The sequence below is a fragment of the Octopus bimaculoides genome, chromosome 8 (genome assembly GCF_046866305.1).
Source record: "Octopus bimaculoides isolate indiv1 chromosome 8, ASM4686630v1, whole genome shotgun sequence".
NCBI classification, from domain to species: Eukaryota; Metazoa; Mollusca; class Cephalopoda; order Octopoda; family Octopodidae; genus Octopus; species Octopus bimaculoides.
This window is the reverse complement of record NC_142935.1, coordinates 25980290-26007824: the sequence shown is the minus strand read 5'-3', so window position 1 is coordinate 26007824 and position 27535 is coordinate 25980290. Positions and strand designations below refer to the sequence as shown.

Sequence of the window (27535 nt, the reverse complement as noted above, 5' to 3'; positions counted from 1 at the left end):
ATTTTAATAAGTAGATCAATAATGATTGAGTTCTTAATAAGTATAGCCTTAATTCATTACAAGTTTTCTTGCTCGCTATATTTTGCCAGTGCTTACTTTACAATATATATATATACCGAATAATTGTTATATCATTTACAGATAAATTCCTCTATTTACATAATATCGAGGTCTCTTTCTTTCTTTTGTTGTCTTACCTTTTCTATCAATATATATATATATATATATATAGGGGCGTGAGTATAAGTGTTTGTATGTGTGATTGTTGTAAAGGATTGTCGCTGCCATACAAGTTGTGCCATTCGTTCCCAATATTCTGTAAAAATAAGCTGGCAGAATCATTAGCCTCCAAAGGTTCAATCAGTTTATGCAATAAGGAGAACAGCTAAGTGTGATAGTTTGTCTGTTGATGTAATAATAAATAAAGAATGAATGATTGGATGATATTGTCAAATGTTTATTAATATATGAAAACATCAAATACTTGGTGTTGAAAATGGAAAACATATACAGTTGACGAAGAACAGCATCGGTGGATGTGGTCATTAAGAACAAGACACAGCCCTGTAAAAGAACAGAGAAAGAGAGAGCGTTTAAAGAAACAGGTTAAATGTAACTAAAGTTATATTACAATAACGGTTCAGGTAAGAACCAGATCTGCCCACCGTTTCTCATATTTTAACCCCTTTCTCTCCTAGCATAAAGCAGTGTGAGGTTCGTAGTCTTGCAAACTGCATGAGGGTCTCACTAGTGCCAGTGGAACGAAAAAAAGCGTTGAATACATGCTATACAATCATCAGCATAAAAAAAGGGGACCCAGCCAAGTGGTATTGGATTTATGATAGTAAGATTGTGGTTTCAATTCATAGACTGGGTGAGGGGATGTATTCTTAAGCAAAATGCTTTATTTGAAATTGCTCCTGTCCACTCAGCTGGCAAAAATGAGTAATCTAGAGATGACCCAGCATTCTTTCTAGGGGGGGGGGGTAATACATAAGTTGGGAAACTGGACCTTATGATTCAGTATGACTCGAGAAAGTGACCTTTTTAGTTTTAAGCATAGAAACCCTGTCAAAGCAAGCATTGGGGCATGACGCAGTCTTTGGTACAGGAGCATCAGTTAATTATGATTCTAATTAAAATATTCCCTTCTCAGATTAACAGACTTGCAGTGACTCTTCAGTTTTTCTATGCCACACGCAAGAATATATAAAAGGGAGGCTACTCTTCAACACCCTTGATTAATTCCACGAATGGGATCAAATAGGTGTACTAAGCTTTTTTTTCTTCTTCGGATCTACAAAATGTTATAAATAATTGAAATAGGACCGTGCTTTTCTATGCGACGTCGCTCGACTTGCCACAAATCTCCATCATTTCACACTCCTACCATCATAGTCCTATGTATCCGTGAACAGATTATAGTCATAATGCCTTTCATTATACAGGTCTATATTTAAGAGATGAGGAATTATGCACATTATTTACATTCGACGGATATTTGCCCTCATCTTGTGTGTTGTTAACACAATGTTTTGGCTGATATACCCTCCAGCCTTCATTAGGCGTCTTGGGGAAATTTCAAATCTGGGTTCTCATTCCTAAGGTATTTTTCGATGTTATTATTATTATTGTTCAGGTCACTAATTGGAATCTTGGGGTTAGTAGCCCGCGCTCTTAACCACTACGCTATATGCCCGTGGGCATATGAAGAAGGCTGGAGGGTTTATTAGCCGAAAGGTTGTGTTAACAACAAACAAGATGAGGAAAAATATCAGTCAGTTGTAAATAATGCCTTTCATAATAGTTTTGATAAATGACCAGTTAACCTTAGTCTAAACAACAACAAAACCATAACACATATCATTTTATCTCTTGCTTATTGCAGTCATTAGACTGCCGTCACCATCACCACCACCACTACTACTAACTGAAACAAATTCACAACAACTGCATCTCACAAATAGAACTCCACCTAATTAACCCATTATTAAAACATCCATCACCTCTTTTTAACCACTCCATTATCGCACCCCTTCAACACCACCCTGAATCGTTCCACCACCCCAAGGAGAGCAGTACAGGCCCAATACTTATTTGTTTTCAAAGTTGGGTACTTATTCTGAATAGATATTGAACACTGCAATGATAATAATTAGAAACACTATAATGATTAAATAATGACTGAAGTTGATCGCAACAGATTGTTAACAGAATATTTTACCTTTTACTAATGAACACCAACAGGTGAATGATTAAAGTAGGATAGATTAAGGGTAGCTGATATCAAGCCTTCACTTCCTTCTTCTTTGCAGCCTTTTCCTTGGCCTGTAAACGCACACAAAACAGACTGAGAGTGAATCATGGCTAAAAATGAGCAGAAGAGGAGGAGAATAATAATAATAATAATAATCCTTTTTACTATAAACACAAGGCCTGAAATTGGAGGACGGGGACAGTCGATTATATTGATCCCAGTACTTGTCTGGCACCTTTTTCATCAACTCCAAAAGGATGAAAGGCTAAGTTGACCTTGGTAGAATTTGAACTCAAAACATAAGGACTGACAAAATGCCACTAAGCATCTTGCCCAGCATGTTAACAAGTCTGCCACCTTAATAACAACAATCACCATTATCATCACCATTTAGCGTCCGCTTTCCATGCTAGCATGGGTTGGACAATTTGACTGGGGACTGGCGAACCAGATGGCTACACCAGACTCCAATCTGATCTGGCAGAGTTTCTACAGCTGGATGCCCTTCCTAACGCCAACCACTACAAGAGTGTAGTGGGTGCTTTTTTATGTGTCACTGGCACAAGGGCCAGTCCAGCAGTACTGGCAACGGCCATGCTCAAACGGTGTTTTTTTTACGTGCCACCTGTACAGGAGTCAGTTCAATGTTTTGTTCACATGCCACTGGCACGAGTGCCAGTACATAATAATAATCCTTTCTCCTATAGTCACAAGGCCTGAAATATTGGGAGAGGGGACTGATCGATTATATTGACCCCAGTGTTTCACAGGTACTTAATTTATTGACCTCCAAAAGGACGAGAGGCAAAGCCAATCTTGGTGGAATATGAATTCAGAACACAGCGAGAGGCGAAATACTGCTAAGCATTTTACCAGGTGTGCTAACAGCAACAACAACAATTGCAAAATTTGGCATTACTTGGAACTTCATGCATATTGCATAAAGTACTGTCTGTCTGAGGTCCTTGTTGTGACTTTACAAACGGTACAAACCCCTTTGGCAGACACAATATCTTCAATCAACAACTTCATGATATTGTATACTGTGCGATGTCTATAATAATAATAATAATAATAATAATAATAATAATAATAATCATCCTTTCTTTTATAGGCACAAGGCATGAAATTTTGAGGGAGAAATATAGATGGCTACATCGACCCCAGAGCTCAAAGGGACAACACCAGAGGTACCTCACAAAGCAGAGAAACCTTTGAAATTTCAATGGTGTGATTGTTTAACTTTGGGGTTGACATTGTAGGATAGGTACGACGGGCCAGATCTGGCAGTTTGAACATGTGCAATATTTTGGCTGGATGGGGCTTTTTTTCAAAAGTTAATGGGTTAATGCATTCAGATACCTATTTACATACATAGCAACATGCATATGCTTACAAGGGTAGAACATGAGTAACAGAATACCTATATAGTTTCATGCACATGTAGTAAACACAAAACTATGAGTAGTAGGCACGGTAGCGAGTCAAAAGGTTACCTTCTCTACTAAAGGTACTAATTTCTCCTCTTTGGCCAGACACTTCAACAGTTCCACTATAAAAGGTAGGTAGTTGTGTTTGCGACGGATGTTTTCAATCTGAAAAGACAGGACCAGTGGACATGCTTAAACAGAATTCCAATGTGGACAAAAACGGAAATAAAAATAAAAAAAAGAATTTACCACTCTCAAGAATTCAGAACTGATTTGTATTTTTAAAATATGACAAAAAAAAAAAAATAAAATAAAAGGAAAAAGAAAAATGACCGCCCCCCCCTCCCATTGACCCTTCATCATTACAAGGAAGTCTCGCACGGTGGATTTATGGTGATTGCTATGACTGTATGTGTTGAATCTGCTCTATTCTGATACATGAATGAACATACACAAATGGCTGTGTGGTAAGAAGTTTGCTTTGCAACCATATGGCTCTGGGTTCAGTCCCATTGTGTGGCACCTTGGGCAAGTGTCATTTACTATAGCTCCAAACTGACCAAAGCCTTGTGAGTGAATTTTGAAGATGGAAATTGTGCGGAAGCCTATCAAGTATATGTGTGTCTATATACTCGAGTATCTGTGTCATTGTGTTTGTCCCTCACACTGCTTGACAACCAGTATTAGTTTGTTTACATCCCACTAACAGCAGTTTAGCAAAAGAGACTCATAAAATAAATGGCACACTTCCAAAAAAAAAAAAAAAAAAAAATTAGTACTAGGGTTAATTTGATCTACTAAGCCTTCAGTATGGCCACAGTCTAATGACTGAAACATGCAAAAGCTAAAAGACAAATGAGAAAAAGAAAACAAAATAAATAGCCTTTCAGCAAATAAAAACAAAATAAAAATAAAATAAAGCACTTACTTTGTAACGTGCCATCTTTTGTTCTTCTTCCTGTATCAACATCTGGAGTCTGCTTATCTCACTACCGATATCATCAGTCTCCATGGCAGAACTCTAGCAATGGCAAACAATGGTTATATAACTCATTCGTAATATATTATCAAGATTATTATATTGTTGCTCCAAATTTTCCCTTGAGCTACGTCACAGCCATACTATAAACTGATGATATTTAACTTTGATCTGATTTTTTTTGCCGCAAAGTCCACTAAAAATGTTATTTCATAATGTAGTTTTTCTGTCCCCAACCCATCAATGGAAAAACAGAAACGAGTTAGAAACACTGATCAGGAAAGACCAGCAAAACTGTGGAGATAACAGGTTGCCCATTCGTGGTTTTCTTGGGAAAGACAGGACAGTTGTTTTCCACTGATTACACTGGTTTATATAAAGTGTACTTTGTTAATCTCCCATCAAGGAATTGGTTCACATGTTATCAGGGTATGTTCACACATTGGTGGGTCTAAGACAGATGCTAACCCTCACTGCACCGATTAAATTTCTCCATACTAACACACATGTAGATATAAAATTAAAGGTACAAACATAAAGCAAACCTCAAAATCTTTCATCTTGCGCTCGTATAGCATTTTGCGATCTGAGACAATGGCCATCAAATTAAAGTGGATTTCATCATTGTGATACCTGGATGTAACAGATATAGAAAGTAAAGGTTTACATATTACACTTTTTAAGAGAAGCAGTAAGTGTAAAGACAGCTGGGAATGGAAAATGTGATATCAGAAATATAGCTATGACATAGGGAAGTAGTCAGTTGGGATAAAAATGAGGCATGGAATACAGCATTGTGACTGGCAAGGTGTAACAACATCCAAGAGATTGGTCAATGCCATTACATATATATATCATTTATAGAAAATATAAATCTGAAAGAGGAAGCACACTCTAAGATGTAAAGCAGTATATATTAAAAATGGGGAATTCTGGCTTATGGGATTAACTTAGGTTTCCCATCCATAAAGGGTTTAGCATTTTGGCATATCGGCAGATCCCAAAAACCTGTTGGCCCATGACCTGCTAAAAAAAAAAATGGAGCATTCTATTTATGAGAGACCTGTGGTTTCCGTAAATATATACAAGCATGGCCTACTGGTCAGCTATTTAATATAAACCATTCGAGTGAGGTCATTGCCAATGCCGCTAGACTGGCTCCTGTGTAGGCAGCACGTAAAAAACACCTTTTTGAGCGTGGCCGTTGCCAGTACTGCCTGACTGGCCCTCGTGCCGGTGGCACGTGAAAGCACCCGCTACACTCTCGGAGTGGTTGGCCTTAGGAAGGGCATCCAGCTGTAGAAACTCTGCCAAATCAGATTGGAGCCTGGTGTAGCCATCTGGTTTCCCCAGTCCTCAGTCAAATTGTCCAACCCATGCTAGCTCGGAAGGCAGACGTTAAACGATGATGATCATCATCATTATTTAACGTCCATCTTTCATGCATGTGTGGGTATATTTCTATGTGTATGTTTGTGCCTCTTTGTTTTGACATCACATGACTGTTGTAAATAAATGATGTCATTCCTTTCCATTATTGTGGAAACATGTCTGACCCTGTGGAAGTATCACCTTGCTTTGGAAACACGTAAAAGTTGGCGACAGGAAGAGCATCCAGCCGTGGAAAATTAGTTTCATTGAAATCCATCTTACTCAGAAAAGTAGGTGTTAAAACGACAACGAGGATGGCTAAAAATAATACCTACTTCTGAATCCGTTTCTCAATAACAGGTCTAACAACATCAAGCCAATCAGCATTCTCATCAACAACACCTGGCAAATAAAACAATTTAAAAGGTAAACATTAACGAGGTAGGGATGCAGATGAAATTGGGAATAATTCTGGGAATATCAATACAGTTATATGGTGTCTCCTAGCGGACATTTATTACACATAAATATTATACACATAGGCACAGGAGTCACTGTGCGGTAAGTAGCTTGCTTACCAACCACATGGTTCAGAGTTCAGTCCCACTGCGTAGCACCTTGAGCAAGTGTCTTCTACTATAGCCTCAAGCTGACCAAAGCCTTCTAAGTGGATTTGGTAGACAGAAACTAAAAGAAGCCCGTTGTATATATGTGTGTGTGTATGTTTGTGTTTGTCCCCCCAACATTGCTTGACAACCGATGCTGGTGTGTTTATGGTTCGGCATAAGAGACCGATTGAATAAGCGGTTTGGCAAAAGAGACCGATAGAATAAGTACTAGGCTTACAAAAAACATATACACATACACGTATACCACGGGCTTCTTTCAGTTTCCGTCTACCAAATCCACTCACAAGGCTTTGGTCAGCCTGAGGCTATAAAAGAAGGCACTTGCCCAAGGTGCCATGCAGTGGGACTGAACCCGGAACCATGTGGTTTGTAAGCAAGCTACTTTCCCCACAGCCACTCCTACGCCTATTAAAAAAAAAAAAAAAAAAAAAAACGGAAGGGCATGTTAAATAACATAGTTTTAGATATTCCTAAAAGTATGAGATTGCTGTGGCCAGAGGGCTTTTTATCACAAATTAGCAAGATGAGGGATGACCAGGGGCTGAAGAAAATATCCAAGAGAAAAGGAGTGTGAGGCAACAGTAAGAGACTCACCTAAATCTACTGGTCCATCTTTCAAGCCATCCAGTTCATACAAGCGTCCATTGATGGGCAGATAGCCCACAAAGTGGTACACATCATCATCCTTTTTGGCTAATTTCTCATCAAATTCAAACATCTGTTGCCTTTGGAAATGAAAGACAAATGAAAAAAAAACAAACAAGATTTAACTTTTGTTAAGTGTTTGTAATGTCTTTGAATAAAACGTTTTAAGATCAACCCTTCAAGTGGTGCACCTGTACGGAGCTACTCGACTTGATGAAAGCAAGAGCCAGATAGATTTCCCTGCATTTTGTTTGGAAAAAAACTTCCTTTGTTTCAATGGATTTTGAAAATAATGAATTCTGTAAAATAACAGGCAAGCTTTTGGGAGAAGGACTCAACTTGAAATTTATCGGAAGGTTTTAATTTAATTTAGATCACTTTAAAACAGGGTGTTTGTCTCAGAATCAAGGGCAATCTCAGGTGGGTTGGTATTAAAAGGTTTAAACCACACCCATCATCATCATCACCACCACCAACACCGCTGTCATCATCATCACAATCATTTTAGTCATCATCATCACCACCACCACCGCTGCCATCATCATCATCAGTCATCATAATCACCACCACCGCCATCATTCGCAATCATCATCAACAACAACATCATTTTACATCGCCTTCCCATGCTGACATAGGATCAATGGTTCATTATGTCCAAGCTAATTCTTAATCAGAATTAGTGTCCTTCCAGACAAATCGAAGAACCACATATTGCTCAGACATTCCAATTTTGGGCACAGCTCTTATGACCGAATGCCTTTCAATCCAAGAAAAAGGGAGGCAGTCCATTGCTCAATATGATTAAACTTATGACTACTAAACTTGCAAATTAATTTCTTAATCACAAAGGCATGTTAATGGAACATCACTGAAACAAATGGAAGAGTTTAAGCATTCTGGGACTGTATTCATGAGAGATGCAAGGTAGGAAGCTGAACCGAATGCTTGCACTGCTGTTGCTTGCAAAATAACGCACCAACTTGAGCAATTGCTCTTCAGATGAGGAGAGATTGGTAAAGAAAGTCAAATTTTCTATGCTCAGTTCAATTTCCATGCCTATCCTCACATGTGGTCATGAATGTTGGGTAATGACCAAGGGAGTATGACTGCGAAAACAAGTGGCCAAAAAGAGGTTCTTCCAGAAGGTCTACGGAGTAATGCTACTCAACAGAATCTCTCGAGATTGAGCTACTACATCTCCACACTGAGAAGTCACAGCTCTGGAACTATGGCTGTCACAAGAAAGAATCCCAAGACTGATTCTTCAAGAGCAGCCAACTGGCAGGAGACCCAGGGGTACTCAAGAATGAGATGGTTCAATAATACCCATAGTCTTATTTGTCTGTGCTTCGGAATACAGTCAGGACGTCTGGTGACAGTTGCTTTTAATAAGAACCTTTGGAGGAGGTACCTGAGAACTCTACCCCAACAACCCTTTCAGGAAGAGAGTAGGGAGAGAAGATGGATGGATCACAAAGGCCCTACAAAAGATATTGCTGTTCCCACTCTTCCTTTGGCAGTGAAAAAAAAGAAAGATAAAAAAAAAAAGAAAAAGGGAAATGAAATAAATATTCTTACCGAGAGAAACTATTATGAACTTGACGTATGACGTCAGAATTACTCAAAGTCAATCCACGTATCTGTAAAGAAAAAGAAAATCATACATTATATACAATAACAACTGCTGCAGTCACCACCACCATCATCATTATTATTATTATTATTTAATGTCCATTTTCCATACTGGCATAGGGCGGACAGCTTGACAGGAACTGGCAAGGCCAGGGGCTGCACCAGGTTCTGTAGTCTGTTTCAGCTTGGTTTCTACAGCTGGATACCCGTCCTAATGCCAACCACTTTACAGAGTGTGCTGGAACGCTTTTTACGTGGCACCATTACCGGTGCTTTTTCTATCCCCAAATCTGGAGAAAATAACAAAAAGATAAACTATTTCTTTGTGCAAGCCAGCATAAGGCAACCCGTCTATGTCTTTCTTTTTCTTTATGTACCAAGCTCCACTTACAAGAAACAACAGCCAAATGTCCATCAAATGAGGCTTTACCATCTTTAAGAAAGTGAAATGATACCTTGTATAATGTAGTCCTAGATACACAACAAAGTGGCTATGGTTAGAATGCTTTTAATCATAGGTCTGCTTGATCAAGGCTGGCCTAAGGTTAAGTGGTCTCATGACCTGCTGGAAACTCTGCCAGATCAGATTGGAGCTTGGTGCAGCCATCCGGTTCAGCAGTCCTCAGTCAAATCGTCAAACCCATGCTAGCATGGAAAGCAGATGTTAAACAATGATGATGATGATGATATGTGTATATATATATGTGTGTGTGTGTGTGTATATATATATATATATATATATATATATATATATATATATATATATATATATATATATATATATATATGTATAAATATGTGTATATATGTGCATATATATTTATGTGTGTGTGTGTGTGTATATATATATATATATATATATATACATAGTCAATCCAAACAAGAACAAGCAAGAAAAAACAACAATGCGAGGACGTGGAACAAGTACTGTGTTATTGGACACTCAGGAAAGAAAAGAAAGAAAATTTCACATTCTGAGCAGAGCTCTTCATTAGAAATATACAAAAAGTCCAAAGAAGGGAACATGGAGAAAGAAAATCGCCAACGATACACACGCAGTCACATATTGAAATAACCAGAAGAGAATGGGTGAAGAAAAAGTTCTTTCTAAGAGAGGAGAGTGCAAGAGAAGGAGGTACGTGTGGGTATGTGTGTGCAGGTGTGTGTTGTGTGTATGTAGTTGTGGCAGTTTATGTATGTGTGTGGTTGAACTAGTGTCACTTAAGGTCGTAGGAAGAATTTATGGTAATACAATGGGTTTCTTTCAGTTTCAGTCTACCAAATCCACTCATGAGGCTTTGGTTGGCACAAGGTTATATAGTAGAAGACATTTGCCTGAGGTGCCATGCAGTAGGACTGAACCTGGGTCCATGTGGTTGGGAAACAAGCCTCTTACCACATGGTAAAAAAAAGGTTAATGTTGGCCTGTATCCTTTGACTTGTGCATCACGGGACACCCTACCAAGAATTTGTGCTCCACTGGCGAAGGTCACAGGGTCACTGATGCACATGAGGCACCTTTCTACAACAAGGACTGGGCCTAGTGGTAGAGTGAATAATGTAGTGTGAGTTAAAATGTCTGGAAAAACAGCAAGGCCAAGGCTAGAATACCTCTGGTTATATAAGTCTGCTCAATCAAGGCTGAGCTGGAAGTTAAACAACAACATCAACAACAACATATACAATAGAACCTTGCAGTACGAGTGCCTCATTGTACATTTGCTGTACGAGCTGAGACCTGTGCGAATTTTTGTCTTGAAGTATGAGCAGAAATCTACAGTAGGAGCAAGATAATTCAGTTAATAAAACCAGTTTACATATTTCTTTTGCATTCTTTTTTTTTTGTAATTGTCATTTTACTTCTAACTACACCTTTTCTGCTTTAAAATCCTTCAAAAAATTATTTTTGAGTGGTTTTTGAGGGCTGGAATGGATTAATTATATTTGAGTTAATTTCAATGAGGAAAATTGATTTGTAAAATGAGTAAATCATAAGACGAGCTCGGTAATGGAATGAATTAAACTTGTACTGCGAGGTATCACTGTACTTGAAATGAAAGCGAAAACAATTACTTACAGCTGGGTCAAAGTTTTGAACAAACTCTTTGAAAGATGTCAAGGTTTCTCCCAATTCCAGATCTTCATGTTTGCAGTTGAGCAAAATACTGAGAATAGCTTGTGTTGCACATGCGTTGTTGATTACCTGCAGGAGCACAAGCAAAATGAAATAAAAACAAGCAAAGAAAATAAAATAAGATATATATGTATGTGTGAATGAGTGAGTGTATGTGCGTTTGGGTGTGTTGGGCCTCATGGAGACAATGACCAAGACCTTTGGCATTATGTCATGCTTGATAAGAAGACCCATCAACCAGGAACCATGTGGTTGGTTAGCAAGCTACTTACCACACAGCCACTCCTGCACCTATATATATATTACATATGTATATATACATTATCATCATCATTTAATATCCCCTTTCATGCTGATATATATATTTACAGAGCAAATATATATATATATATATATATATATATATATATATATATATATATATGTATATATATAAATATAAATATATATATTTACAGGCGCAGGAGTGGCTGTGTGGTAAGTAGCTTGCTAACCAACCACATGGTTCCGGGTTCAGTCCCACTGTGTGGCACCTTGGGCAAGTGTCTTCTACTATAGCCTCAGGCCGACCAAAGCTTTGAGAGTGGATTTGGTAGATGGAAACTGAAAGAAGCCCATCGTATATATGTATATATATATATGTGTGTGTGTGTTTGTGCCCCCAACATCGCTTGACAACCGATGCTGGTGTGTTTACGCCCCCGTAACATAGCGGTTCGGCAAAAGAGACCGATAGAATAAGTACTAGGCTCACAAAGAATAAGTCGACTAAAGGCAGTGCTCCAGCATGGCCGCAGTCAAATGACTGAAACAAGTAAAAGAGAGTAAAAAGAGAGCAAATAATTCACGAAGATATCATTGACTCTATTATTATCCAGTGTAACAATTAAAAAATGATAATAACAGATTCAGTAATATAGGTGATTGCAGGCAAAAAAAAAAAAAAAAAAAAAAATAACTGAAAGAATAAAGTAATCAAAGGACATACCGAATATGTCTATCCGCTGGAAATAACAGTCAAAACTCTTATTTAAATCGCCAAAATACACTGATAATAACTAAAGAAATCAACTGTCCGAAGGCAAACGAGCTACACTTGTGGCTGCCATGATTTGGCACAAAATGAATCAGTTGCACCACAGACTTCAGTGTGACGGGTTGGGGCTCTTTATCATGGTAACGCATGCTGAGGAAGGTGAGGCTATTATGCCAGTCCAGAAACCAGTCCGAGTCCAAATACATAAATGTATGCTGAGAGATTGTCTAAGTCCATTTGCCTTCGGATGGTTGATTTCTGTAGCTATTATGAGTGTATTTTAGTGATTTAAGTAAGAGTTTTGACTGTTATTTCCAACAGGTAGACATGTCCTTTGCTTAATTTTAATATATATATATATATAAGTCTGTAAATAGTGGGGTTGTGTTAACCGCACGGGGAGAAATAATAGGAAAATGAAAAATAATAATAAAGCAGAATGCTCAGTATGTAGAAAAGGAGTAGGTAGTAACTCTATAAGATGTACCCGGTGCAAGCTATGGACACATAAGAGGTGCAGCAACATCAAAGGCAGGTTAACTAGCAAGTTAGTTTTTGTTTGTGGCAGATGTTCAGGTGCAATAAAGACTGCAAACAAACAGGAAACAACTTCTATCTCATTCCAGGGTGAAAAACTAGAGGTAGTCGATAGCTTCCGCTATCTGGGCGACCAAGTTAGTAGTGGGGGTGGGTGCGCTGAAAGTGTAGCTGCTAGAATAAGAATAGCCTGGGCAAAGTTTAGAGAGCTCTTACCCCTGCTGGCGACAAAGGGACTCTCACTCAGAGTAAAAGGCAGACTGTATGACGCATGCGTACGAACAACCATGCTACATGGCAGTGAAACATGGGCTGTAACTGCTGAGGACATACGTAAGCTCGCAAGGAATGAAGCCAGTATGCTCCGTTGGATGTGTAATGTCAATGTGAATACCCGTCAGAGTGTAAGTATCTTGAGAGAAAAGCTGAACATTAGAAGCATCAGTTGTGGCGTGCAAGAGAGACGATTGCGCTGGTATGGACATGTGGTGAGAATGGAGGAGGATAGCTGCGTGAAAAAGTGCCACACCCTAACAGTTGAGGGAACCCGTGGAAGAGGTAGGCCCAGGAAGACCTGGGCTGAGGTGGTGAGGCAAGACCTTCGTACATTGGGCCTCACCGAGGCGATGACTACGGACCGAGACCTTTGGAAATGGGCTGTGCGTGAGAAGACCCGGCAAGCCAAGTAAGATCGTTGCCAGTGCCCCTGGACTGGTTCTTGTGCGGGTGGCACATGAGATGCACCATTTTGAGCGTGGCCGTTGCCAGTACCGCCTGACTGGCTCCTGTAGGATTTTCGAGCGAGATCGTTGCCAGTGCCCCTGGACTGGCTTGTGCGGGTGGCACATAAAAGACACCATTTCGAGCGTGGCCGTTTTCGTGCGGGTGACACGTAAAAGCACCCACTACACTCTCTGAGTGGTTGGCGTTAGGAAGGGCATCCAGCTGTAGAAACTCTGCCAAATCAGACTGGAGCCTGGTGTTGCCATCCGGTTTCACCAGTCCTCAGTCAAATCGTCCAACCCATGCTAGCATGGAAAGCGGACGTTAAACGATGATGATGATGATGATGATGAATGCTAAACTGGAAGCATATTTTAATAAAGATTTCAAACCGGCTTTCATTGTATGGCAAATTTACAAGAAGAGGGAGAAAGAAAATGTTTTTTACAAAGAAGTAAAAGATGAAAAAAATAATATATAAAAAATAAATATACCAATACATTATATTGTCTTTGAGCTTTTAAAGTTCAATGGTAATCCATGTAGATAATGGTTGGAAAAATAAGGATGCATGAAAATTGAGAGTTGTATTAGGTTTAAAAAAAGAGAAAAGGGGCTAAAAGTTTGTGTTAAGCAGGAAATGTGGTGTCAAAACAGGAAGTGTGTGTAAGGGGAGACAAATCTTTTTAGTTGGTGTTATGAACTCTTTTTCAACAGGAAGTTTATTTCCTGTTGGAAAAGAGTTCATACATATGTATACAGACATGCATAAATATAAACATACATACACACGTATTGTGTGTGTGTGAGAGAAATTAAACTTACTTGTTTAGCAAAAAATATTTGGTTCAGTCGATTGTCTCGTACAATGGAGCCATCTGGTTCTGTCTCTGGTACCCATTTGAATAGAAAAATAAGTCCATGGACAGGTCTGCAACAGATGAACATTGAATGATACAGCTTGGAATGAAATCTGACTTTATAATAGTCCAGGCATATAAGAACATCACTATTAGGTCTAAAATATGATGGGAAGTTTTGACTGAAATGCAAATGCTTTAAAATAAAACATTTTATATCATAAAACCAATGAGGATTACAAAGAAATCAGTATCAAAAGGCATTAATCCTTTAATATTCAGATTAATTTGTCAAACTTAATGCTTTTTCATTCATATTGCTTTTAAATAATCATGCATCATTTCATAGCTTCGAAATTTTGATAATGTGATTGAAAATTTTATAATGATGTTGAAGGGTAAGTGTGACCAGACAGGATCTGGCTGGTTTGAACATAAAACGGGTAGAATATTTTGACCAGATACAGACGATTTAAATGCTAAAGGGTTAAGCAATAAATCTGAAAACAACGAAGCTTCCTTACTTTAAATTTTTGAAACTGTCAGAATCTAAGCTCCATATCTCTTCTACCTGAATTCCTTTGACACCTGTGAGAAGAAAAAATACAATTAATAAGGAGGATTAATGTCATCTCAATAGTTTGTCTTTTTAAGGTGCAGGCATGGCAACGCAGTTAAAAGAGCTTGCTTTGTAACCATGTGGTTTCAGGTTCAGTTCCACTGTCTGGCATCTTGGGTGAGTGTCATTTGTTACAGTACCAGGACAACCTGGTATTCACGAATGAATTTGATATGTGGGAGCGCTGAAAAGTTCCTGGTTTTAAGGGTGTAACGAAAGGTTTGGTTGGAGTTCTTTAACAGGGCTTAGAAAAACTGAAGGACTGCTGCAATAAGTATGTGAATCTGAGAGGGGAATATGTTGAATAAAATCATAATTAACTGATCCTCCTGTATTTTATTTAACCTAAAGCCAATATATTTTCAGCATCCACTCATAGATGCACGAGTAACGAAAAGCAAGAGGCTTATCTCATTGCCAGAATTGCCACTACTAGCACAGTGATGCACCAGATCCAGCATTCAATCTTCAGAGGAGGAGAGATTGGTAAAAAGGTCAAACTAGTTACCATAAAAGCCCATGTAATTTGCGCACCCACGTAATTCATGCAAGTTATTTTCAGGATAAAAATTGTTAAAAAAAGCTGATACTCATGTAAAATTTGCACCCAAAAGCTTTCAGAATTGCCAATATGGCCAGGGAAAAAAGGTTTTCAATTTAGCATAATTTCACTTACTTATGATTAGATTTTATTAAATTTTCATTATATAAAAATAATTTCTGTTTAACAGGTATCAAGTTAAAAAGCTGTTAAATTACATCAGTTGTCAAGCAATGGTGGGGGGGACAAACACACACACATACACACATATATATATATATATATATATACATATATACGACGGGCTTCTTTCAGTTTCCATCTACCAAATCCACTCATAAGGCTTTGGTCGGCCCGAGGCTATAGTAGAAGACACTTGCCCAAGGTGCCACGCAGTGGGACTGAACCCGGAACCATGTGGTTCATAAGCAAGCTGCTTACCACACAGCCACTCCTACTCAACACTATTTTTCTTGTATCAATAACAAATTTTTGTTCTGGGTTTACAGATAAATTTCTAGCTAAGGAATGGGAAAGAGAGAGACTGAACAATCATTCAATTTACTGATCAGACCTGATTTAAGCCTTGTCAGGTTTGAAGACATCGTGTTTGGTAGACCACCCTTACTAAGAAATTAGAATACACAGCAAATCACCAAATCTATATATCATGGTTCATTTATTGCATTGAATTAGAACTGAAAAAGTTATACATGCATAGAGAAGCTGTTATATATAAATTCAAATATAAATATGCATAGATATATAAATGTTAAATGAAAAGTTAACAAGTTATCAATCAATACAGAAAGATTAAATCCATCTACCAATGCAAAGGTTTATCTAAGCTAAGTGCAGTAATTTTTACCAACTTACAATTCTATGTCCTACACAGCAGTATCTAGAAAACCCTTTTTTGTTCTTTTTCCAAAACATGGCAATCTGAAAAAAGTCTTTAAGGAATTCCTCAAACTGTATCGCCGCCAGGACACTGCTCTCTACATCCGATGGGCACAAAGTACGTAGTTCAACATAGTCATTAATAATTCTTTATCGGTACCAATTTGCTGAGTGATATTTTCTCTGAAGAACTAGAGACTGTCATGCATGAGTTGCAAAATGAGTTGGGAAAGTACCAGCAAGCCTGTTATCATCGGGAAAATTTTCAGTTGAGATGGAATGAAATATCTGAGCTTGGATAATGCTATGAACTGGACAATTGGACCATTTCTTATCTGCAAATATTATTAGCATCATGAAGGGAAAATAATTGGTAAATATTTTGGTATCAGGTAGACTAAGGTAGTACGCTGGCAGAATTATTAGCATGTAGGACAATGTGCTTAGCAGAGTTTCGTTTGGCTCTTTACATTCTGAGTTCAAATCTCGGTATGATCAACTGTGTCTTCCATCCTTTTGTGGTTGATAAAACAAAGTTCAAATCAAATACCAGGGTCCATGTAATCAACTTGTTGTCTCCTCTCAACATTGCTGGCTTTGAACCTGCAAAGGACTGGTGTACCGTTCAAGGGTAGAGCAGGGATCTCAGTCACAAGTACCAAGGAAACTAGGTAAACAGCCTTATGGGTTCTAGGGCACCAGAAAAAAAAAATCAGATAGATTGCGTAAGTTTATAATTTCAAACACTAAGTGGTGCCACATTGCATTCTTGTAAAACTATATAAATGGCTCTGAAAGTTCTATATCTGAATGTTCTCTGGAGAAAAGGATCATCTACCTCTTAGACCGACCGATGAGGGATTCACATCATAAATGTTTGTTCCTCCTCTCTTTGGTTTGTCAGGAATTGCTTTATATAATCTCTGCTGCCAAATGACTTCAAGTTTCAATGCTTCACAATTATCTTGAAATGATTTCAATTTTATCCCGAGGAAACAATTGAATCCACCGTTTCCTTCAGATCAATGTCAGTTCCTTGAAAAGCTTTGGATGAATTGCTGACCTGTACAAAAATTAAGTTACTTCCACCTTTACACCTCGTTTCAGGTGTTTGCTCCTAGTCACTCTCAGTATCCACGAAAGTATTTTGAATGCAGTTGTATTCATCTAAGAGAGCTCCAGTCACATCAACTTCACAGTTATTGTGCGTCTATGTTCTTCCGGTCTTCATTACAATGTACCGATGCAGGTAAAAAAAAAAAGTGGTGTATATAAATTTTATAAGATGTCACCACAACTAACAGCTTAAACACAGCAAGGGTCAGTTGCCCAATCCAACAAACAATAGCACAAACAATGAAAATTGTTGCTCATTCTTAAATCTGGGGCTCATATTACCCCAAGGACTGTCCTCTGTAGTCTTCTCAATTAATACTTTTGTTTTCTAGAAATTCTTACAGAGACGTTAATGCTATGTGTCACTCAGTCTGAAAGTTAAAACATTCTTACATCTGGCAATGACTGTTAGATGGTTAACAAGAGCCGGATCTGCTGTTTTAAATTCTGTGACATTACTTTGCCATCAACATAATAATTTCTTAATAGACTGCTTGGCAGTAAGTATGATTGTTTACCATTTTCACAATTGCCAGGTTCTTTATGGTGAATCATTTAAAATGGAATAAACAGTGCAACAAGTTCCATATGCTTGGATCTTGCGAGATCTTCACTGTCTCTAAATTCTAGGCCTCTCTCAGTTAAGACAACTATCCTGGTTACAACAAAATACAATACTTCAGTCCTGTATTTCTTATTTCACTAGACTTACAAAAACAATAAGATTCCCAGCATAGAAGAATCTACGACATCAGGTTTGTGATAGAGGGTTACTTTTTGCCTTGCTTTATTTTTCAGTCATTAGAACCATCTTCACAGGAAAACCTGTCATCTTGGCTGAACGTAAACAGTGCAACAAAGTAAAGAACTGTGATCCTTTGACAGCAAGTACAGGTCCACTTTCTCAAATTCAGCTTACCAATGCCATGTTTAGTGTAAAATATGAAATTCCTGACAAAATAACAATGCCTATTGAGTTGACATCAGCTTCATTGATGGAAAATCTGAGAAGCAAAGAAATATTTTGTCATGTCATAACTGGTTTTGACCAAAAAAGGAACAACCATATCTCTAACAGAAAACCACATGGCTGGATATGGTTCACATGATGCAGTTGTATCCATTTAAGAGGGCTTCAGTAGCATCACATCTAGCTGACCATGTAGCATCTAACAGGAACTTTACAGTCTGTGCAAGTTTTTTTTCCTTCCAAAGTTTTAATTAAATTGCATTGTCCATGTCTGAAGTGTGTGTAGGACGTGATGACCCATCAAGGCTACACTCATTTTCTGCGTAGGTACTTTCGAGTGCAGGTATTTCAAAAGAAATATATCATGCTGGTTCTTCACCGTAAGTTGCCATGACGTCCAATTCCAAAGTAGACAAAAAAGCTTTGCCTTTACAAGGCCTTCTATCTTCCTCAATGCAACTGTATCTTTTCATTCCTTTCCTTAGAAGCGTCTCTTTTCTGAGCCCCAGGTATCTGAATTTTCCATGGTATATTGGATCTTTAGTGAGAAAATATAATCTGAAAAAAGCAAAAAAAAGAAAATAATGTCAAAAATAAGGGTGGGGCGGGGTGGGGGCGTTAGGCCTGTATGTAGCGATCCATGGCATGAAAATGCCATAGAGGAAAATTTTAATATATAAAAAAAAATCTACTTTAAGTAAAACTAATATTTAATCATTATATTATATTAGTGGGGGTGGTTTTGGAAAGGGGGCCTGAGACAGTTAGCCCTTATAAATCCACCACTACCTGCTAGACACAGAAATCAAATATCCCTCAAGTTGTATACTTGTGATATGAAAAAGAATTGACACATTTAATTAATGCAATCTTAGACACACTACACCCGAAGATAAAATATGTGAAACGCTCATAGCTTGATCACCTATTGATCAAAGATCAATAGAATCAAGACTGACCTATCAACTTAATAATGACAACATTAACAAGTTAGGTCATTTAAAATCACTTGTCACCTTAATCCTTTAACATTTAGTTTATTCAGTTAAATATGAAGAGTAAAGAACCCCTTTGGTCATGAATGACTGTGGGATTGCATCTAGAAAGTTACCCTCTGAGGCACAAGTCCGATCAAGGTTGCTTTTATGGAAGACCAGCAGTCGCTCATGCATACCAGACTCCATTCTCCATGTCACTGATGTTATCCAAGGGAAAGGCAAAGACCGATACAGTTTAGCACCAGTGACATCACAACTCATTCCTACAGCTGAGTGAACTGGAGCAACGTGAAAATAAAGTGTCTTACTCAAGAACACAACACACAACTGGGTCCAGGAATTGAACTCATTATCTCATGATTGTGAGCCTGATGCTCTAACCACTGAGCCATGTGCTTTCACTCAGTCAAATGTTTTCAAACAATCATGAAAGAGTAATCTAAATACTAAAGAGTTAACACCAGGTCAGCCCTATGAGGTACTGGGTGTCAGTCAATGAGTAGGTACCATGTACAGATCCATTTTTTTCAATGGTACCATGGTTCTATTTAGCGAAAGATTTTGGTTTTAGGTTCAGTGCCACCACACAGCACTTCTGGCATGTGTCTTCAGCTGATGTCCCTCACCTCGTGAGTGAATTCATTAGATGGAAACTGTGTGGAAGCCCACCATATATATATATATATATATATGTGTGTGTGTTTGTTTCTCCTATGCTTGATAACCGGTGTTGGTTTGTTTACATCCCCATAACTTTGCCGTTTTGTTTAAAGAAAGATTACATCACAACAGTTGTTGTTTTAAGTGTAGGTTAAAAAGGTAAAAGGTACCTCCTCGAGTCATGCCGACTCAAAAGGGCCAGCTTCCCAGTTTCCATGGTGCATATATTCTGCACCCGGATGGGACGCCAGTCTGTCGCAAGATGACTCATAATTGCCAGCTGAGTGGACTGGAGAAATGTGAAATGAAGTGTTTTGCTCAAGAACACAATGCATATCGCCTGGTCCAGGAATTGAAACCACAATCTTACGACCCTAAGTCCAGCACCCTAACCACTAAGCCACGTGCCTCCACACATCCAGGTTAGCCCGACGCTACATAGATAGTCAGCTGAATGACAAATTTCATTTGCAGACCCATCATTTGATAACCTTGACTCTAGATAGGGGTCTAAACAACACAATGGGATATCATGGTGATTGTTGTTTAGCCCTAGGCTGGCTCAATGTCATTGATTAGCAACCCTTCATTGATCCATTTGACTGCCTAGAGTGGTGGTTCTCAACCGGGGTCCATGTAAAATCTGGCGTGGGGTGGGGGTGTCCTTGCAAGCAAAATAATAAACTAGGGGGGGGGCGTCAACAGTAGTATTTTAAGGGTCCGTATAAAATTTTTGATTTAGATGTATTTATCGCAAGAAACAGTCGGGTTTCTTTCCCTAATGTTTTACTTGGTTCAATCTGCACAAGTTAACTGTCTGAACAACAAAATAGGAATTTTGAAAGACTTGATTGTTCCTATTTTAGAGTCCTTAGTCTAAAATCTTTTGTTAGACATCCTGTGACCTCTTCAGCGGCTCTCCTTCCCACATGTCTCCTCCTGTCCTGTTTAGTCCAGTTTTGAAAGAAGCATCTATAAAACTAGTTTTTCACTCTTTAGTATTCAGATTATGCTGTCAAATACAATGCTTATTTATCCACATTGTTTTGAATTAATTATATATTAGCATGTAGCTTCAAAATTTCAATGATGTGATTGTTTATTTCTAGAATGAGATTGTAGGGTTGGTGTGGAGGCTGGATTTGTCTAGTTTATACATAAAACAGATAAGAATATTTGAGGCTGAATATGGTCAGTTTAAATGCTAAAGGGCTAAACATTGAATGGCTCTGAGGGGCCAGCAGAATAAGATAGTAATCAGAGTTAGAAAAATGACTGAGAACCATGGTCCTAGAGGGAGAACAAGGAAACAATACTGATATAATTGTGGTTGTTGTTTAGTTCCAGCCGAGGCCTATTATGTAGAGTGGTTGATCAAAAAACTAAGTGCCATTCACAGAAACATTATTTCAGATACTCCTTAACTCTATCGGGGGAATATATTGTACAATGAGAGACCACAGTGGCTATTGTTTTTAACTCTGGATCAGTGTTCTAAGCAACATAGGCAGTGCCTTTCATAAGTTCACTGTTCCAAATATACTTTGTCTCTACTTAGAAGAGAAACACTTTGAAAACTAACCCATGCTAGCATGGAAAGTGGACGTTAAACGATGATGATGATGATGATGATGATGATATATATATATATATATATATATATATATATATATATATATATATATATATATATATATATATATACATGCATATGTGTATAGTCAGGCAAAGGCAAGGCTGTGTGGTTAAGAAGCTTACTCTGCAGCCACGTGGGGCATCACCCTGAAGGACTAATTAAACAAATCAATCACAGTAATTATTATTATTTTTTTTTAAAGTCTGGTACTTATTTTGTCAGTCACTTTTGCTGAACCACTATGTTGCAGGGATGTGAACAAACCAAAACTAGTTGTCAAGTGGGATGTGACAAACACAAACACATATACATACACTAAACAATTCTGTAGCTCTCCTATCATCAGTTGGCCAGAACCTGAATTATATCAGAGTGTTAATAAGTTGGACCTGCCTGGATTCCAGATCCCTATTCCTTTACGTCATACATGCATACATACATACACATATATAGTCAACAGATGAGATTTGGAGATTCTTTTCTACTCTAGACACAAGGCCCAAAAGTTTTGGGGAGGAGGCCAGTTGATTAGATCAACCCCAGTATGCAACTGGTACTTAATTTATCTACCCCGAAAGGATGAAAGGCAAAGTCGACCTCGGTGGAATTTGAACTCAGAACGTAAAGACAGACAAAATACCGCTAAGCATTTTGCCCAGTGTGCTAATATTTCTGCCAGCCTGCCACCTTGATTTGGTGATCCTTGGTATAGAAAACACTTAGCACTCAAGCTATTTGGATTTAGACTCCGATGTCTTTATGAGGGACCGATTCCACCTTTAAACTTTTCTGTATCATGATCTGAAAGGTAAGATTTTTTTTATCTACCCTGATGATGAAGGCTTGATTTATCCAATGTTTATTTGCTTCCATTACGGCCCGCATACTGTGCTGAACTACATCTACGAACATTGTGATGGATCTCTGAGCTCCCAGAAACAGGTGTTGGACTTATAATAACACCATACCTCGTCCCCTTGCATTTTCTCTCATTTGTATTCCATGTAAATTTGATCTATTAATGTAAATGTCTATATATTTATGCTTGAATATTCATTGTCTGAAAATCTGCAATCTTTATTTACATTTGACGGATATTTACCCTCATCTTGTTTGTTGTTAACACGTTTCGTCTGATATACCCTCCAGCGTTCATCAGGTGTCTTGGAGAAATTTCGAACCTAGGTTCTCATTCCAAAGGTATTTTTCGATGTTGAAATCATTATTATTATCATTATCACTATTATTATTCAGGTCACTGTCTGGAATCGAACTTGGAATCTTGGGCTTAGTAGCCCGCGCTCTTAACAATTATGTCATATGCCTGTCAAATGTAAACAATGTAACATAATTTCTCATCTCTTAAATACAGAACTGTATCTTCAATCTTTGTTTTCTTTCTGTTTACGTGTTTATATGTATATATATATATTCTTTCATTTGTTTCAGTCATTTGACTGCAGCCATGCTGGAGTACCGCGCTGAGGGATTTTTAGTCGGACAAATCAACCCCAGGACTTATTCTTTGTAAGCCTAGTACTTATTTTATTGGACACTTTTGTGGAACTGCTAAGTTACGGAGACATAGACACACCAGCATCGGTTGTCAAGTGATGGTGGAGGGGACAAACATAGACACGCACACACACACGACAGGCTTCTTTCAGTTTCCATCTACCAAATCCACTCACAAGGCTTTGGTTAGTCTGAGGCTATAGTAGAAGTCCAGATGGCTGCACCCGGCTCCAATCTGATTTGGCAGAGTTTCTACAGCTGGATGCCCTTCCTAACGCCAATCACTCCGAGAGTGTAGTGGGTGCTTTTAGGTGCCACCGGCACAAGGGCCACTGGCAATGGCCACACTCAAAATGGTGTTTTTTACATGCCACGTGCACAGGAGTCAGTCCAGTGGCACTGGCAATGACCTCGCACGAATGTTTTTTCACGTGCCAGTAAGCCGACGCAGGTAACCATCATGCTCAAACGGTGCTATTTATGTCTCACCGGCACGGAAGCCAGACAGCTGCTCTGGCAATGATCATGCTCGGACGGTGCTGTTAGCGCTCCACTGGCACAGGTGCCAGTCATCAAATTTGGTTCAATTACGATCATGTATATATATATATATATATGCTGTGTGGTAAGAAATTTGATTCTCAAATACATGGCTCCTGGTTTAATACTACTGTGTAGCACCTTAGGCAAGTGTCTTCAGCAGAGGTAAAGAATGTGTACACCGCCGTTTTTTTTTTTCAAAATTTTTTTCAGATTTCTATGTTTCCGATATAGGTGAATATGATTTTGTCCAAAAACCATGTTTACAAAATTTTTCTTTCTCCACCACCGACCCAATTTCTTAATTTTTAACTTGAAAAAATTTTCTGGGGGTTTTTAATCCATTTAGAAAAATACAGAGAAAATGAATCTGGGAATTTTTTTTTTTTTTTTCCGTTAAAAAACAATGTTTGAAAAGTTTTAACAGTTTTGTGACAACCGAGTGCCTCGTTACATTCTAATGAAAATGTGACAGAAAGAGATAATGCTACTTTCTCTTTGGAAGAGAAATTAATTTTTGGTGGAGGTGAGGTGGTGAGGAAGACATTTTATTATCACAAATTCCACAGTTTCTGCATGTAATCAACTGTCTTTTTGTTAATGTTGTCACAAAACTGTTAAAACTGTACTAACTTGATCTGTGACTGAACCTGCATTTAATTTCAATTTATACAAACTTTGATATCAATTTATATAGATGATTGCAAATTTATTTATGAGTACATAGCAAGTGACCTGATCTGAGATTGTGTGCTGGAACGAAAACAATTGCAGCGTAGAAGGTGTTTATAAGCCATTTAAAATAACACAAAAACCGTTAGCCTCACTTCAACATTTAATGGTTGCGGTCTCAAAGCGATGAAAATATTTTGACAAATTAAATTTAAATGTTGAAGTGAATCTAACGGTTTTTGTGTGTTATTTTAAAAAGCTTATAAACACCTTCCACGCTGCAATTGTTTTCGTTCCAGCACACGATCTCAGATCAGGTCACTTGCTATGCAAGTACATCGCCGTAATATTTATGAGTAAATTTTCATAAATGTTTCTTTTGGGTATTCAATACAACAGATTCAGGCACAGAGTTGTTTGGAGTTTAACAATCATGGTTGGAGGCCACAAGTTTTACTTCTTTTGGAATTCAGAAAGGTATGTACAAATAACTTCTTTTGCACACACATTAACACTAGGTAAAACTTCAGTATGAATTATAAAATTACAGCTCAACTTCATTTGAAATGACACTTTTTTTTTTTTTCGAAATTCGTATTTGTGATTAGCATATTGAGAAACTTTATGGCTCCACCGTTGCTTATTTTTTTTTCCAAAATTTCTTTGGGTTCATGTTTTCGATATAGGAGGTTAGGATTTTGCTCAGAAAACACGTTTTCAAAATGTAAATAACCCTAACCTGCCCTATGGAAAAGCATTGAGTGTTTCTTAGAGAAAAATTAAAAGTTAAAAAAAAGATTTCCCAGATCCGTAATCTCTGTGGATTAAAAACAAAATTTCGAAAAAAAAGTTAAAATACGGAAACTGGGGTGAAGGTGGGGGAAATTAAAATTTTGAAAACGTGAATTTTGGACAAAATCATATTCTCCTATATCGAAAACATAGAAATCCAAAAAATCTCTTGAAAAAAAAAAAAAACCACTGAAAACGGGTGGTGTACACATTCTTTACCTCCGCCAAATCGAAGGTAAAGAATACACACACCGGGTGGTTAGGGTTACCCCGAAGACGGGTGGTGTGCGTATTCTTTACCTCCACCATTATGAAATTTTCAAGATTTGTATTCGGAATCTGTGTTATGAACATAACGAAATTGTTTCATTGTCAGTTTTTAGTAACCTACACACAAATATTTTATTTCAAAAATTTACATGTGTATATATGGGGTCCGCAGATGATAAGATAGCTCCCAGTCCATAAACAAAATAAGGTTGGGAACCCCTGCGTTAGAAAGTCTGTCATTGACTAACGTCGGTTGTCTTATAGATAGCACCAGAAGGTGCAGCATGATTCATTGAATATCTGTGTAAATATCGATAAAAGGGCTTCGGTATGAGCAACCAATTTTACTGTCATGAATGTCGAACCGGGCCTCATCAGATTGTTTAGCCGTGGTGGGTGGAAACCGAACCTGAAGTAGTGCAGAGTCCGGTAATAACATATGGGTTGTTTGGCCCTAAGACAACCCTTATCGGGCAGAAGTTTGATAGTATCTATTTATTATTATTAAGGTGGCGTGATGGTAGAATCGTGGGTAAATTAAATTTAAAAAGAATAAGAACCAGTGAATGAATGAGGTGACAGCAGAATGCTATCGACACGGCAGAGGGAGAGAGAGAGAGAAACAAAAGAAAATACATTGAGATGAGACAGCAGTTTTTCACAAACGGCGCTATATACAGAGACATAAAGAATTAATAATACCTATGTTGCGAATCAAAAACATTTGTGGGGTAACAACGATAGCAACACATTTTGGTAGTTGAGTTAGGTCTTTAGGTGATAGTTCTAAGGAATTTTTCTGTTAGTACAGTGGAAAAAACCACCGTTAAATGAGAATTAAGACATATGGTCTTGCTAATAAAGAATTAACAAGAGAGATAACGGATGAATGTAACATGATTAAGCGAAATGTGTGTGTGTGTGTGTATATATATATATATATATATATATAGTATTAGGGAAAAGAACCAAGGTTTATGAACTCATTAATTTGTATTATATTATACTTATTTATTGTACTTTTAATTATAAATTTTTTCTATATGTGACAGTGGTTTTTCATCGATGAGTTCATAGACCTTGGTTCTTTTCCCTATGACTATATATTTCTATATATTTTATACTGTGAAACTTAATTTAATTTTAATTTTTAATAAATTGATTTTAATTCAGTTTTTACCTGTAATTTTGGATTTTATCCCTAATATTATTATTGTTATATATATATAAGTGGAGAATGTTTCTCCATTCTCCACTTAATTATTATAAACTGCGGTTTAAACGATAAATTACCTGCCTCTGGATACCTTCTAACAAAGACGGTACCCACACAAGTAATCTCCAGGAGTGCCTTCGGATTTAACTATCCCCTGGTTGCTTAGATACTTCAGACTACCCTTGAAATATTGAAGCAATCCTATCATATGCCTATATATATATAAATTTAATAAATGGAGTAAAATGCATATGTTAAATGAATTCATTTAACATATGCGTTTTACTCCATTTACTAAATCTAAGTACCCAAAATAACAAGGAGTTTCTACCTCATAAACAGGTGTTACACACAGTCATTTTGTGATCTTTGCTACCCTGGTATCTATTAACCAATTTATTTTGTCCAAGTTAATTATTAACTTAGAGAAAATAAATACATATAATAATAATAATAATAATATATATATATATATACACACACACATCCTATTCATTCTGTACTGATATGTGGTATTAACACAGATGGAGAAAAGATGAAAACATTGAAGCAGAAGAAAGAAAGTGAATGTATGAGAGAGGCGGGGGGGGGGTTGTACTGTAGTATTTACTCCACATGGATCAGCATAAATGAAAACTTTGAATATGGATATTGAATGGTCGTCGCCTTTTTTGATTTTTACAGAGACGGTTTCCAAAGCACCACTTACCGAATCCTCGGATCAGTTCCGTAAATACTCCCGGATCGCTTTCTATTAGACACCAATCTCCGGCAGTACCTGACATTGTGTTGGAAATTAAGATTTGAAAAATTTTAACGGAAGTAACAAGTAACCGGAAGTAGTATTTTTTTTTTCT

The 27535-nt window shown here is 37.7% G+C and overlaps 1 protein-coding gene and 1 long non-coding RNA gene across 4 annotated transcripts; one reads left to right on the top strand and one right to left on the bottom strand.

Annotated features, from left to right (window-relative positions):
• Nucleotides 1-441: 441 nt before the first annotated feature.
• LOC106878552 (ubiquitin carboxyl-terminal hydrolase isozyme L5-like) lies at nucleotides 442-27535 on the bottom strand. Of its 2 annotated transcripts, none has more exons than XM_089356192.1 (12): nucleotides 27388-27535; nucleotides 14758-14821; nucleotides 14199-14304; nucleotides 11021-11146; nucleotides 8890-8951; nucleotides 7261-7391; nucleotides 6373-6439; nucleotides 5212-5299; nucleotides 4616-4708; nucleotides 3754-3852; nucleotides 2225-2328; nucleotides 442-564 (listed from the first exon to the last, which is right to left on the bottom strand). In XM_089356192.1, exons 1-11 carry the CDS (start codon nucleotides 27461-27463, stop codon nucleotides 2287-2289), a joined length of 954 nt encoding a protein of 317 aa, XP_089212318.1. In that variant the 5' UTR covers nucleotides 27464-27535; the 3' UTR covers nucleotides 442-564; nucleotides 2225-2286. The 2 variants fall into 2 exon arrangements, with proteins under 2 accessions (XP_089212318.1, XP_089212319.1); XM_089356193.1 differs by having other exon boundaries at nucleotides 3681-3852; nucleotides 27388-27527.
• On the top strand, nucleotides 21746-27489 carry LOC128248553 (uncharacterized). 2 transcript variants are annotated; one of them, XR_016242828.1, is made up of 4 exons: nucleotides 21746-21849; nucleotides 23123-23200; nucleotides 24800-24877; nucleotides 27363-27489. It is a non-coding gene; the product is annotated as an uncharacterized LOC128248553 (long non-coding RNA). The 2 variants fall into 2 exon arrangements; XR_008264725.2 differs by having other exon boundaries at nucleotides 21746-22481.

Excerpts from the sequence above, each read along its gene's own strand:
- LOC106878552 (XM_089356192.1), bottom strand. The coding sequence starts at position 27,463 with ATGTCAGGTACTGCCGGAGATTGGTGTCTAATAGAAAGCGATCCGGGA. Across the intron at positions 14,822-27,387 it reads GGAACTGATCCGAGGATTCG|GTGTCAAAGGAATTCAGGTA; the intron begins GTAAGTGGTGCT and ends TTCTTCTCACAG. Across the intron at positions 7,392-8,889 it reads GTTCATAATAGTTTCTCTCG|GCAACAGATGTTTGAATTTG; the intron begins GTAAGAATATTT and ends TCATTTCCAAAG.